The sequence below is a fragment of the Ranitomeya variabilis genome, chromosome 1 (genome assembly GCF_051348905.1).
Source record: "Ranitomeya variabilis isolate aRanVar5 chromosome 1, aRanVar5.hap1, whole genome shotgun sequence".
In the NCBI taxonomy this organism is placed as follows: domain Eukaryota; kingdom Metazoa; phylum Chordata; class Amphibia; order Anura; family Dendrobatidae; genus Ranitomeya; species Ranitomeya variabilis.
The window spans coordinates 14,662,362-14,676,884 of NC_135232.1; the positions used below are offsets into that span (position 1 = coordinate 14,662,362).

The following is a 14,523-nucleotide window of genomic DNA, read 5'->3' on the forward strand; positions in this document are numbered from 1 at the left end:
TTATATTGGCAGTGGACATTAAGTTTATTAATTAATTCACTAATATTGGGAGAATTAGTGTCTTTCCATCTTGAGGCGACTAATAACTTGGCAGCTATTAGAATATGTGATAGTGTACCTCGAAGTATGTGTGGAATGTCCTCCAGGCCGATGTGAAGAATGGCCTGCCTAGGTGACAGAGTCAGCTGGATCCCCAAGACCTGTGCAATTAAAAGGTCCATATCTCTCCACCAGGGTTGAAGAATTGGGCACGACCACCAGGTCTGTTCCAGAGTTCCCCTGTGACCGCACCCCCTCCAGCATTTATCCGACCCGGCAGGGTCATAGTGAGCCACCTGAACCGGATATTGATACCATCTAAGGTGTACTTTTTTCAATTGTTCGAGATGATTGACGCAGGCAGATACCCGCAATACTTCACCCAGTCCCTCCTCCCAATCCATCGGGTCAGATAGGAAGTCCAGATCCTGATCCCACTTGATCATATATGGCAGTTTAACATCTTCTGCTGGGTCATTTAAGGCTTTATATAATATTGAAATTCCCTTTGGGCCAGAGTCAGGCAACAAGAAATAACCATTAACCCTGTTATTTAAATGGGAGTTGAAGAAAGGCGAGTCTGGGGAATTATGAAGTAGATGACGTATCTGCAAATATTGATAGAAATATCTCCAGACATTCGGGAAGTTGGAGGCCAAGCGGTCAAAGGGGATAAGGCCAGTGGTATCAAATATCTGCCATAATGTTACGATTCCAGCATCAAACCAAGGCTGGAGATTAATAAATGGGATGTGTCTCTCAAGGGCTTTTAAGGATAGGGAGTCATGAGATAATTTAATCAAGGAAGGGACCAGTGTCCTCCAATAGTGGAGCGCGATTTTCATGGTTGGTAAGGTAGGGGAATAATCAGTGATTGCAATAGATTCGGCCTCAAGAATCGTGCGGGTAGATCTAGTTTTGGCATAGTAGTTTTCTATTTGGAGCCATCTATGGTCTTTGTCCGCCTGCCACCAGTCTCTAAGTCCAGTTAGTATGGCCGCTCTATGGTACAGCATGAGGTTCGGCATTCCCAGCCCTCCCCGTTTGTACGGATAGTACATCACGGTCCTAGAGATTCTAGATTTTTTGTGTGACCAAATATAATCGCATGTCATAGTTTGTAATTTCAAAATCAAACGTTTGGGGATTTGTAATGGGATACACCTAAGGAGATACAGTATTTTAGGCAGGATCATCATTTTGAAAACATTAATCCTGGCAATCCAGGTTGTCATAACTATGTGAAAATGGTCAAGTTGTGCCCTAACCTGTGTGATCAATTTAGAGAAATTCTTCTCGACAATCTGTTCAGAGCCCGTCAATATAACTCCCAAGTACGGGATACCCTCTGTCATCCATTTAAATGGAAACTCAGCCTCCATTTTCGACTCGGCCGCGCATGGAACCGCCACCGGAAACAACAAGAACTTCGTGGGATTCAACCTGTAGTATGACACATTACTGAATTCCCCGAGTTCCAAGGTAATAGCTGTCAAGGATATCTCCAAGTTGATACAGGATAGAATAACATTATCAGCATACAAGCCAATTCTGTGCTCCATCTGTCCAACCCTGATGCCGGTGATATTAATAGAGGTTCTTATGCGTTCAGCAAGCGGCTCCATGCACAGTGCGAAAATAATAGGAGAGAGTGGGCAACCTTGACGAGTGCCATTCGTGATCTGAAACGGACCAGATAAAAAACCGGACGTCAAGACCCTGGCACAAGGAGTCGAATACATAGCACAGATTGCTGAGAATATTGGGCCCGACAGTCCAAACCTTTCCAATACTGCCCGAAGGTACCCCCAGTGCACCCTGTCAAAAGCCTTCTCAGCATCAAGCGACAGGAATGCACTGGGTAGGCCAGACAGCTCGGCTATTTTAATCAGATTCAGCATGCGCCGTACCCCACCTTTCGTCTCACGTCCGGCCACAAAACCCACTTGGTCCGGTGAAATTATAGTTGGGATAATAAGCTTTAGTCTGGACGCTATAATTTTAGTGAATATTTTGACATCCGAATTGAGCAGAGCAATGGGTCTAAAGTCACCAGGGTGTGTGAGGGGTTTCCCAGGCTTGGGTATGGTAGATATGGTAGCTTCCAAACCAGGAGCCACCACAGTACCAGAGTCTCTCCACACCGAGAATAATCTCTGCAAATATGGAGTCAGCAACAGATAAAAGGATTTATAATAGTCATTCGTCAGCCCGTCTGGGCCTGGGGCCTTATGAGATTTAGTTTGTTTAATCGTCGAGTTAATTTCTACATCTGTGAAGGGAGAATTAAGGTAGTTTAGCTGCTCAGATGTAATACGGGGTAATTTTATAGAGTCTAGATATTTATAAATAGATTGGTGATCCGGTTGGGGAGTAGAAGGGTCATCTTTTAAGTTATACAATCCGGTATAATATTCTGCAAAAGCTTGGACTATGTCCTGAGGGTTCCTGAGGGCCTTCTCATTTTTATCTAAGATATGGTCCACTCTTGATTTAGCTTCCCTCTTACGTACTCTGCGCGCCAGGAGTGCACCTGCCCTATCACCTGCGGCATATAGATTAGTCTTGAATTTCTTCATGTTATGTGCATATCTGGCCAGGAGATTTTCTCTCAATTTAAACCTAATCTGATAGATCTCCTCAGAGATAGAAGGCGTGGGAGCAGACTTGTTGATATTGTCTAAATATTGCAGATGGGAAAGTAATACCTCTCTGCCACTCTCCCTCTTCCTTTTCAGGTAGGAAGCTTGTTGGAGAAGCACACCTCTAATCACTACTTTATGCGCCATCCATAAGGACTCATCAGAAACCTCTCCATTATCATTTATCTTAAAGTAATGTTCCAACTCCGAAAAGATTCTAACACCTCCCCATTCAGCAGCAATGCGTCCTTTAATCGCCACCTAAAGGCTGGGTTAGCTTGGTGTGCTAAAGTAAGAGTTAGAGTGATGGGAGCGTGATCAGACCACGTTATTAAGCCTATAGTTGCGGATCTACATCTGGACAAGGTTGCATTATCTGTTAGAAAATAATCAATACGGGAGTATGTGGAATGCCTGGAAGAGTAAAAGGTATAATCCCCCTCAGATGCATGCGAATATCTCCAATAATCATGCAGGTGGAATTCGCCTGTGAGGAGAGTCAAGTCCCCTCTAGGTCGTCTGCTACCAGAAGAGCAATCAAGGTCCACATGCATGGGGAGATTAAAGTCACCACATATTATATTGCTGCCCTTCACATTGGCAGAGACTTCATGAAGGGTTGTTCTCAGGAATTTATGTTGTCCCTCATAGCATAAAGATTTGTCAACGTGTGTAACTCACCATTCAATAGGCACGTGATAGTTAAGCACCTACCCGTGGGGTCATTATTTTGCGCTATCAATTTAAAAGCGTTTCTATTTTTCACCATGATGCACACACCAGCCTTTTTAGTTGGGCCATTAGCAAATAGAATGTGTGGGAAGAGGGGATGACGGAGCCTAAAATTATCCTCCGCCAACAAATGGGTCTCCTGCAAGCAGATAATATCTGCCCTCGACCGCTTCACCTCCCTCCACCTCGTAGATCTCTTCTCAGGGGAGTTTAAACCCCTGACATTCAAAGAAAGAATTTGTAAACTCATGGTACCATTATACTAAAGTCTATACTGCTGGTATTACCCAGTGACCCCACTGGCGGTGTACCGAAACTTATATACAAATAACTGCCAGTTCCATAATAACAATCAAAAATCAATATCGACAGAGAATGCCCAGGGATTTGGAGAGAAAAAACCTGGAGGAAAGAAAGGGGAAGGGCAAGTATGTAGTCGCATCGGAAGGAGACTCTAAATGTATGCCAGAGTAAAAGGAACCAAAAAATAAAAAGTAAAAACAAAAGGAAAAAAAACAAAAAACAAAACATAGGTCAATATACGAGGAATCCTCGTAGGAACGTCCGGAACAGTCCAGACAGTCCGCAGAACAGAATCTGCGTGGAGGGGTGGAAGTGAGAGGTTCACAATCGAAAGGCCCACTGAGGGGTGCAGTAGGAAGGCTCAGCAATCCAGACGCCGTCCGTGTGGCATTGTCAATCCGTAGACCAGTCTGAGGCTATTTTCCTTCCTGTATCCGAAGGTCTGGGAGCAAAGGGTATTTTCCAGGCCGTAAGCCTCTCCTCTGCCTGTTTAGGCGAGGAGCAGGCGACCGTGCGTCCTTCATAAGTGATAATCAAACACACAGGATTAAACCCGCATCGGTAACGTATGTTGATGTCCCTCAATGCTTTACAGACATGGGCGTATTCTCTCCTTTTGGCCAGGGTAGCAGCTGACAAATCCGGGAAGACCTGGAGATCCCGGAATTCAGGGGGTAGGTCAGGGGGGCTCCTTATCCGCCGCAGGAATGTCTCTTTAGTAGTGTACAAATGAATCCGTGCAAGGATGTCTCTAGGAAGAGATGGATCTAGATGCTTGGGCTTGGGTGTTCTATGTACCCTGTCCGCCAGTAGATCTCTCGAGGAAAGTGAGGGCAGGACAGCCTGCATAAAATTCTGGAGGAAAGCAGCTAAAACTTTATCTGCAATATTCTCAGGGATTCCTCTCACTCGAATATTGTTCCTCCTGGACCTGTCCTCTAAGTCGTGCAATTTATCAAACACCCCTGCTAACTTGTTAATTACAGAGACATATTCGGACATTTTGTTTTCCAAGTGATCTGTGCGGGCCCCTAAGGGTACTGTCACACCGTGCAATTTTCGTCGCTACGACGGCACGATCCGTGACGTCGCAGCGTCGTATGAGTATCGCTCCAGCGTCGTAGACTGCGGTCACACTTTGCAATCACGGCGCTGGAGCGATGCCGAGGTTCGCTGGTAACCAGGGTAAACATTGGGTTACTAAGCGCAGGGCCGCGCTTAGTAACCCGATGTTTACCGTGGTTACCAGCGTAAAAGTAAAAAAAAACAAACCGTACATACTCACCATCTGATGTCCGTCAGGTCCCTTGCAGTCTGCTTCCTGCTCTGACTGAGTGCAGCCGTACAGTGAGAGCAGAGCGCAGCGGTGACATCACCGCTGTGATCTGCTCTCACTTTACGGCCGGCGCTCACAGTCAGAGCGGGAAGCAGACAGCAAGGGACCTCAAGGACATCAGATGGTGAGCATGTACGTTTTTTTTTTTTTTACTTTTACGCTGGTAACCACGGTAAACATCGGGTTACTAAGCGCGGCCCTGCGCTTAGTAACCCGATGTTTACCCTGGTTACCAGCGAACGCATCGCTGGATCGCTGTCACACACAACGATCCAGCGATGACAGCGGGAGATCCAGCGACGAAAGAAAGTTTCAAACAATCTGCTACGACGTACGATTCTCAGCAGGGTCCCTGATCGCTGCTGCGTGTCAGACACTGCGATATCGTAACGATATCGCTAGAACGTCACGAATCGTACCGTCGTAGCGTTCAAAATTGCACTGTGTGACAGTACCGTTAGGAGTTAATGTCTCCTCTTATCTCCTTCAACATGTCCTGCATATCCTCTTTTAATGAGGCGAGTATAGATGTGAGGAATTCTTTCATATCCCCCCTGGTCATAGGTGCAGAGCTGCTATATTGTGCTCCCGCTGAAGTCTCACCTCTTTCTGAATCCCGGGAGCCGCGGGAGGAGTGTGATGATCTGGAGGGAGAAGCCGCCGCCATTTTCCCTGCGGCATGTGCGGTTTGAGACCTCGGAAAGAAGTCTGGCAGGCAAGGAGGAGAGGCCTTCTTTGAGATCTGCCTCGGGTCATCATGTGCCCAGTCGTGCTGCGGTGCTAGCGGTAAGCGCCTCAGAGGTCAGGAGAGTCAGTGAAAGCCGGTATGAGCCGCGTTATGTCTGGTGGTGCCAAAGCTCGTCACCTCATTTTAGGTCCAGCATGACAAGGTTAGGTGTGGGACCAGCCCAGGACAGTGTACTTGAGGGAACAACTCAGTGATGATGTTGTAGAAGCAGAGGAAAAACATACAGGAAGCACACTGTCTGATATATGTCTTATTGTTCTCCTGGGTGCTGCTGCTGGAAAAGGGGTGGGATTCCAAAGTAGTTTATCTTCTTCTTATGGAGGAGAGTGACAGTGGTAGACGATCAGCTTCTGTTGACTAGAAGGGATATTGTCAGCCTCCCTTATCTCTCACACTGGAGTCCTGTTTGCTCAGCAAAGGAGGATCTGTCCTGGCCCCCCCCCCCCCCCCACTGTGAGAACAGGGCTATTGCAAGTGTGTGCAGGCTGTAATCACCCCTCTGCTCAGGGGGAATCTCCTAATAGATCTGGCTGTGAGCAGAGAGGGATTAAGGAAACCTCTGGAAGATGATAAAAGTGCTGGTGTTTCTGCTGTTAGATGTTTGGGAAGCGAGAGGTGCAGCGAGCAAATTACAGGCCCTCCTCCACAGGGGAAGCACAGGCCTGTTACACTCACCAGGCCTCGAGGCTCAGGCTCCAGAGATCCCTCCACAGTCTGTAAGAGCTATTTTCTTGTGGTCCACCAGATGCAGCACACTCTCATGGAGGCTTAGATGATTTACAGCAGAGATGGCCGTTGGATGTTGATTTCCAGGCTGGAGATCAGGAGCTCCTGGAAGAAGCTTCCTCTCTTGATGGTGCCTTAGCCACACCTCCTCCTGTACCTGGTTTAAGGTCTTGCTATACTATGTTAATTTAACTCTGGTGGAGTCTCTCTTGAAGCAATCTAATTTTTTTATGGTTGTCTTTGTTAGTATTTTGAATTGATTATCAATAAATATTGTATATTTTTATTCTGGATCTCTTCTTGTTTCCAGTGATTATAATGACTGGAATGTTGGTTATAATACCCCATATGTGTCTTTACAGTACTGCTTAGCTACATGGCGAGACTCAGGAGGGAAGAAGCGCTATTTGACTCTTGGAGAACAAATTTTCATAGAATAGTTTGCGGACTCCATATATAGAGTACCTAAGTGGCAGAAGAGCAGAATTCCCCCTCAAGAGATCCCATTTTGGTAAGTACACCACTGAAAATGTATCTACAGGTGTACAGAAAAGATAAATATCTTTGTACCGTGTTAGCCAGTAGATAGAAAAATATTTAGAATTGAGAGTCCTCAGTGGTTGATACCGAGACTATGCCTGATGAAGATACCTGAGTAATCTTGAAAGCTTGCAATTCCATACCATCTTTTCAGTTAGCCATTGAAAGGTATCAACCACTGAGGACTCTCAATTCTAGATATTTTTTTTTACAGGTGTAGTGATGAATTTGGCTCCATGTGTGTTTTCCAGAAATGAGCAGCAATGGATGTTGCTAAGTGAACATGCAATTATGACATTATAGTTCCCGGATATATTGCAATGCCTGGTACGTTGTAGTGCGTGTACACGGCAGCGTCCAGTACATTGTAGTGCCCAGTACCATGTTGTGCCCGTACATTGTTGTGTCCCGTACATTGTAGAATCCAGTACATTGTAGTGCCTGTATACTGTAGTGCCCAGTACTTTGTTGTGCTCGTATATTGCTGTGTCCTGTACATTATGCTCAGCTCGTGCTTCTAGAGACACGCACCGCATAAATGAAGTGGGGATCCTTGGTACATTAATATTAAATATATGGACCCTAACTGCGGTTTAGGAACTCTGTGGGGCTCAGGAGGAGAAGGTATTTGGATTTGGGAGCTCATATTTTGGTGGATTTCTTTTGTTGTTAGCCACATCACTTTTCCAAAGCTTTTGTGCTATCAGTAATGTGGACACCTCCTACAATTCTGTTAACAAATGATGAACAAATGAGGAACCTTAGTGGGGACCTTTTTTCTGGGTTGACTAGAAGCTTTTATCTGAGGCATTTTGAGGTAAACAATGTTTTGGATCACATTTATCCTGTGCTCTACGCTGAGAACTTACATCAGGGTTTCCATCTAAATCTACAAAATACGTGATTCAGATGACACTTCTGATGGATCCATTCCCTATAATGAGGCAGCAGAGTTACTCTGGACTCCGTCTGGCCTTTGTTTAGTGGTATCCTTCTTTTCAAAGATACACAAAACTGTCACCCTTTTATGCACGCTTAAAAAGATGGTCACCGCCGAATCATAGGACAGAGTGCATCCACAGTGTCTCCATCTTCCTTATTATAGGGAATCTTCCAACAGAGGTTCTGTCTGAATCACAAGCTCAGATACTTATATGGCAGCACGGGACTTATGTAAGAAAAACATGAAAGTAAAGGATGGCACTAATATTAAAAAATGTATAATTAGAAAATATGTGCTTCCTAAATAATTAAAAAGAGGTGTGAAGGCAGCCCTGTTATTCATCGGTGCACCGCCAGACTCTGTACAGGAGCAGCCGCGCCATCACCGGACACTTCTGTAGTGAACAGTGAATGAAGCTTCACTGCACTGGAGACTTCACTTCGGTCATAATTGTCACACGCTGGCCATTATTACAGACTAGACATTATGACATACCTGTGGAAACATCTCCAGGAATCTCCTCCTTCCCGTCACTCACACACGGCTGATCCCCCCTCGTCATCGCTACTTCTTCTGTCTCAGCCTTCACTTTATTCTTAGTCGGATCTTCCTCCTGATATATCAGATGTAACAATCAGCACAATACAAGAAATCACCAAAATCTGTGACATCTATGACCTCGATCAGAAACGTCCCCCCATATACAGATCCGGTACAGGGCTCAGCACCGTCTACCTGATGATCCTCCGGGATGTTGTGATTCTCCTCTGGACAGTCCTGGGGATACAGAGGACGGGGACATCTCTCTGGTGGATTTCTCCTCCTGGATCCATCTGTAGGAAACACACAGTGATGGAATAGATTGTGTCATGTGATGATGAGATGATGAGAGTAGTAGGTGACCACAGAACAGACTGACAGTCTCCTCTCCTCACCCTGCTGATCGGCCCAAAAATCCATTGTTTCTTCTGCACCATCGATAACCTCAACCTTAATATCAATCAGATCTTCACCCTAAAAAGTAAAATGTAAGATGAGCTCAGGTCCCATCACTTCATGGTCAGATGTTGTGGGGGCTTCAGTGTCATCTACCTGATGATCCTCCAGGATGTTGTGATTCTCCTGTGGACAGTCCTGGGGATACAGAGGACGGGAACATCTCTCTGGTGGATTTATTTCCACAACTCCATCTGTGGGAGACACACAGTGATGGAATAGACTGTGTCATGTGATGATGAGATGATGGGAGTAGTAGTAGATGACCACAGAACAGACATCACAGTCTCCCCTCCTCACCCTGCTGACCGGCCCATATTGCGATCGCCTCTTGTGCTCCATGTATAACCTCAACCTGAATATCAACCAGATCTTCACCCTAAAAAGTAAAATGTAAGATGAGCTCAGGTCCCATCACTTCATGGTCAGATGTTGTGGGGGCTTCAGTGTCATCTACCTGATGATCCTCCGGGATGTTGTGATTCGCCGGTGGACAGTCCTGGGGATACAGAGGAAGGGGACATCTTTCTGGTGAATTTCTTTCCATGAGTTCATCTGTAGGAAACACACAGTGATGGAGTACAGTGGAATGTTAACCCCTTCATCCCGAAGCCTGTTTTCACCTTCCTGACCCGGCCAACTTTTACAATTCTGACCACTGTCGCTTTATGAAGTCATAACTCTAGGATGCTTCAACGGATCCCACTGATTCTGAGAACGTTTTCTTGTGACATATTGTACTTTATGATAGCGGTAAAATTTATTTGATATGACATGCACTTAATTGGTAAAAAAAATGGAAAGTAACATTTCCCACATGTCTACTTTACATCAGCACAATTTTGGAAACAATTTTTTTTTGTTAGGAAGTTATAAGGGTTAATGGTTGACCAGCGATTTTTCATTTTTCCAACAAAATTTACAAAACCATTGTTTTTAGGGACCACCTCACATTTAAAGTCACTTTGAGGGGCCTATATGACAGAAAATAACAAAAAATGACAGCATTCTAAAAACTGCACCCCTCAAGGTGCTCAAAACCACATTCAAGAAGTTTATTCACTCCTCAGGTGCTTCACAGAAATTGTTGGAATGTGGAAGAAAAAAAATACCGTATTTTTCGGAATATAAGACGCACTTTCCCCCCCAAAAAAGGGGGGAAAATGGGGGGTACGTCTTATATTCGCAATGCAGGCTTACCGTGGACCGTGGCGGCAGAGGTGCGGTGGCAGAGGTGCGGTGGCAGAGGTGCGGCGATGAGGAGGCGCAGTGAGCGGGGTCCCTTTCCCCGGTGAGGTGATGCAGCAGCCCGGTAATGCAGCAGAGCCGGGTGAATCCTGTTGTTATCGGTGCGCGCGGCCATCTTCCTGAGGCCGCGCGTGCGCAGATGGAGGTCTCTGCTGCCCGGGGCTTCAGGAAAATGGCCGCGGGATGCCGCGCGTGCGCAGATGGGGATCGCGGCGGCCATTTTCCTGAAGCCCCGAACAGCAGAGCTCCATTTGCGAACGCGCGGCCTCAGGAAGATGGCCGCGCGCACCGATAACAACAGGATTCACCCGGCTCTGCTGCATTACCGGGGCTGCTGCATCACCTCACCGGGGAAAGGGACCCCGCTCACTGCGCCTCCTCATCTCCACACCTCTGCCACCGCAGTAACAACAGGATTCACCCGGCTCTGCTGCATTACCGGGCTGCTGCATCACCTCACCGGGGAAAGGGACCTGTCATGATTCTCAATGGCGAGAGAACATAGCCCAGCATATATGAGAACTAGCTCTTGGAAGATGGAAACTATACTGACCATGAACTAAACCTGCCGCACAACTAGAAGTGGCCGGGTAGCATGCCTACGTTTTTTATCCCTAGATGCCCAGCGCCAGCCGGAGAACTACCTAATCCTAGCAGAGGAAAAGACAGTCCTGGCTCACCTCTAGAGAAATTTTCCCAAAAGGCAGACAGAGGCCCCCACATATATTGGCGGTGATTTTAGATGAAATGACAAACGTAGTATGAAAATAGGTTTAGCAAAATCGAGGTCCGCTTACTAGATAGCATGAAGACAGAAAGGGCACTTTCATGGTCAGCAGAAAACCCTATCAAAACACCATCCAGAAATTACTTTAAGACTCTAGCATTAACTCATAACACCAGAGTGGCAATTTCCGCTCACAAGAGCTTTCCAGACACAGTAACGAAACAGCAGCTGTGAACAGGAACAAAATGCAAAAACACACAAGGACAAAAGTCCAACTTAGCTAGGAGTTGTCTAGTAGCAGGAACATGCACAGAAGGCTTCTGATTACATTGTTGACCGGCATGAAACTGACAGAGGAGCAAGGTTATATAGCGACTCCCACATCCTGATAGGAGCAGGTGAACAGAGGGGATGATGCACACAAGTACAATTCCACAAGTGGCCACCGGGGGAGCCCAGAATCCAATTTCACAACAGTACCCCCCCCTCAAGGAGGGGGCACCGAACCCTCACCAGAACCACCAGGGCGATCAGGATGAGCCCTATGAAAGGCACGGACAAGATCGGAGGCATGAACATCAGAGGCAGTGACCCAAGAATTATCCTCCTGACCGTATCCCTTCCATTTGACCAGATACTGGAGTTTCCGTCTGGAAACACGAGAGTCTAAGATCTTTTCCACAACGTACTCCAACTCACCCTCAACCAACACCGGAGCAGGAGGCTCAACGGAAGGCACAGCCGGTACCTCATACCTGCGCAACAATGACCGATGAAAAACATTATGAATCGAAAAGGATGCAGGGAGGTCCAAACGGAAGGACACAGGGTTAAGAATCTCCAATATCTTGTACGGGCCGATGAACCGAGGCTTAAACTTAGGAGAAGAAACCCTCATAGGGACAAAACGAGAAGACAACCACACCAAGTCCCCAACACAAAGCCGAGGACCAACACGACGACGGCGGTTGGCAAAAAGCTGAGTCTTCTCCTGGGACAACTTCAAATTGTCCACCACCTGCCCCCAAATCTGATGCAACCTCTCCACCACAGCATCCACTCCAGGACAATCCGAAGATTCCACTTGACCGGAGGAAAATCGAGGATGAAACCCCGAATTACAGAAAAACGGGGACACCAAGGTGGCAGAGCTGGCCCGATTATTGAGGGCGAACTCCGCCAAAGGCAAAAAAGCAACCCAATCATCCTGATCCGCAGACACAAAACACCTCAAATATGTCTCCAAGGTCTGATTAGTCCGCTCGGTCTGGCCATTAGTCTGAGGATGGAAAGCAGACGAAAAAGACAAATCTATGCCCATCCTAGCACAGAATGCCCGCCAAAATCTAGACACGAATTGGGTCCCTCTGTCAGAAACGATATTCTCCGGAATACCATGCAAACGAACAACATTTTGAAAAAACAGAGGAACCAACTCGGAAGAAGAAGGCAACTTAGGCAAGGGAACCAGATGGACCATCTTAGAGAAACGGTCACACACCACCCAGATGACAGACATCTTCTGAGAAACAGGCAGATCCGAAATAAAATCCATCGAGATGTGCGTCCAAGGCCTCTTCGGTATAGGCAAGGGTAACAACAATCCACTAGCCCGAGAACAACAAGGCTTGGCCCGAGCACAAACGTCACAAGACTGCACAAAGCCTCGCACATCTCGTGACAGGGAAGGCCACCAGAAGGACCTTGCCACCAAATCCCTGGTACCAAAGATTCCAGGATGACCTGCCAACGCAGAAGAATGAACCTCAGAGATGACTCTACTGGTCCAATCATCAGGAACAAACAGTCTACCAGGTGGGCAACGATCAGGTCTATCCGCCTGAAACTCCTGCAAGGCCCGCCGCAGGTCTGGAGAAACGGCAGACAATATCACTCCATCTTTAAGGATACCTGTGGGCTCAGAATTACCAGGGGAGTCAGGCTCAAAACTCCTAGAAAGGGCATCCGCCTTAACATTCTTAGAACCCGGTAGGTAAGACACCACAAAATTAAACCGAGAGAAAAACAACGACCAGCGCGCCTGTCTAGGATTCAGGCGCCTGGCAGACTCAAGGTAAATTAAATTTTTGTGGTCAGTCAATACCACCACCTGATGTCTGGCCCCCTCAAGCCAGTGACGCCACTCCTCAAAAGCCCACTTCATGGCCAAAAGCTCCCGATTCCCAATATCATAATTCCGCTCGGCGGGCGAAAATTTACGGGAAAAAAAGGCACAAGGTCTCATCACGGAGCAGTCGGAACTTCTCTGCGACAACACCGCCCCAGCTCCGATTTCAGAAGCGTCGACCTCAACCTGAAAAGGAAGAGCAACATCAGGCTGACGCAACACTGGGGCGGAAGAAAAGCGGCGCTTGAGCTCCCGAAAGGCCTCCACAGCATCAGGGGACCAATCAGCAACATCAGCACCCTTCTTAGTCAAATCAGTCAATGGTTTTACAACATCAGAAAAACCAGCAATAAATCGACGATAAAAGTTAGCAAAGCCCAAAAATTTCTGAAGACTCTTAAGAGAAGAGGGTTGCGTCCAATCACCAATAGCCTGAACCTTGACAGGATCCATCTCGATGGAAGAGGGGGAAAAAATGTATCCCAAGAAGGAAATCTTTTGAACCCCAAAAACACACTTAGAACCCTTCACACACAAGGAATTAGACCGCAAAACCTGAAAAACCCTCCTGACCTGCTGGACATGAGAGTCCCAGTCATCCGAAAAAATCAGAATATCATCCAGATACACAATCATAAATTTATCCAAATAATCGCGGAAAATGTCATGCATAAAGGACTGGAAGACTGAAGGGGCATTTGAAAGACCAAAAGGCATCACCAAATACTCAAAATGGCCCTCGGGCGTATTAAATGCGGTTTTCCACTCATCCCCCTGCTTGATTCGCACCAAATTATACGCCCCACGGAGATCAATCTTAGAGAACCACTTGGCCCCCTTTATACGAGCAAACAAATCAGTAAGCAGTGGTAACGGATATTGATATTTAACCGTGATTTTATTCAAAAGTCGATAATCAATACACGGCCTCAAAGAGCCGTCTTTCTTAGACACAAAGAAAAAACCGGCTCCTAAGGGAGATGACGAAGGACGAATATGTCCCTTTTCCAAGGACTCCTTTATATATTCTCGCATAGCCGCGTGTTCAGGCACAGACAGATTAAATAAACGACCCTTAGGGTATTTACTACCCGGAATCAAGTCTATGGCACAATCGCACTCCCGGTGCGGAGGTAGTGAACCAACCTTGGGTTCTTCAAAAACGTCACGAAAGTCAGACAAGAATTCAGGAATCTCAGAGGGAATAGATGATGAAATGGAAACCAAAGGTACGTCCCCATGAGTACCTTTACATCCCCAGCTTAACACAGACATAGCTCTCCAGTCGAGGACTGGGTTATGAGATTGCAGCCATGGCAATCCCAGCACCAAAACATCATGTAGATTATACAGCACCAGAAAGCGAATAACCTCCTGGTGATCCGGATTAACACGCATAGTCACTTGTGTCCAGT

General features: G+C 46.6%; 1 protein-coding gene across 4 annotated transcripts in view; it reads right to left on the minus strand.

Annotated features, from left to right (window-relative positions):
* LOC143793496 (uncharacterized) overlaps nt 1–14,523 on the minus strand; it is a 606,170-nt gene that overhangs the window by 428,692 nt on the left and 162,955 nt on the right. The window contains exons 3-8 of one of the 4 annotated variants that reach the window (XM_077280516.1): nt 9,463–9,560; nt 9,306–9,384; nt 9,102–9,199; nt 8,945–9,023; nt 8,745–8,842; nt 8,505–8,622 (exon numbers count right to left, since the gene is read on the minus strand). In XM_077280516.1, the coding sequence (XP_077136631.1) occupies nt 8,505–8,622; nt 8,745–8,842; nt 8,945–9,023; nt 9,102–9,199; nt 9,306–9,384; nt 9,463–9,560 (570 nt within the window). Of the gene's footprint in view, nt 1–8,504; nt 8,623–8,744; nt 8,843–8,944; nt 9,024–9,101; nt 9,200–9,305; nt 9,385–9,462; nt 9,561–14,523 lie in introns of those variants that run through there. The other 3 variants (XM_077280515.1, XM_077280517.1, XM_077280513.1) reach the window with 3 other exon arrangements.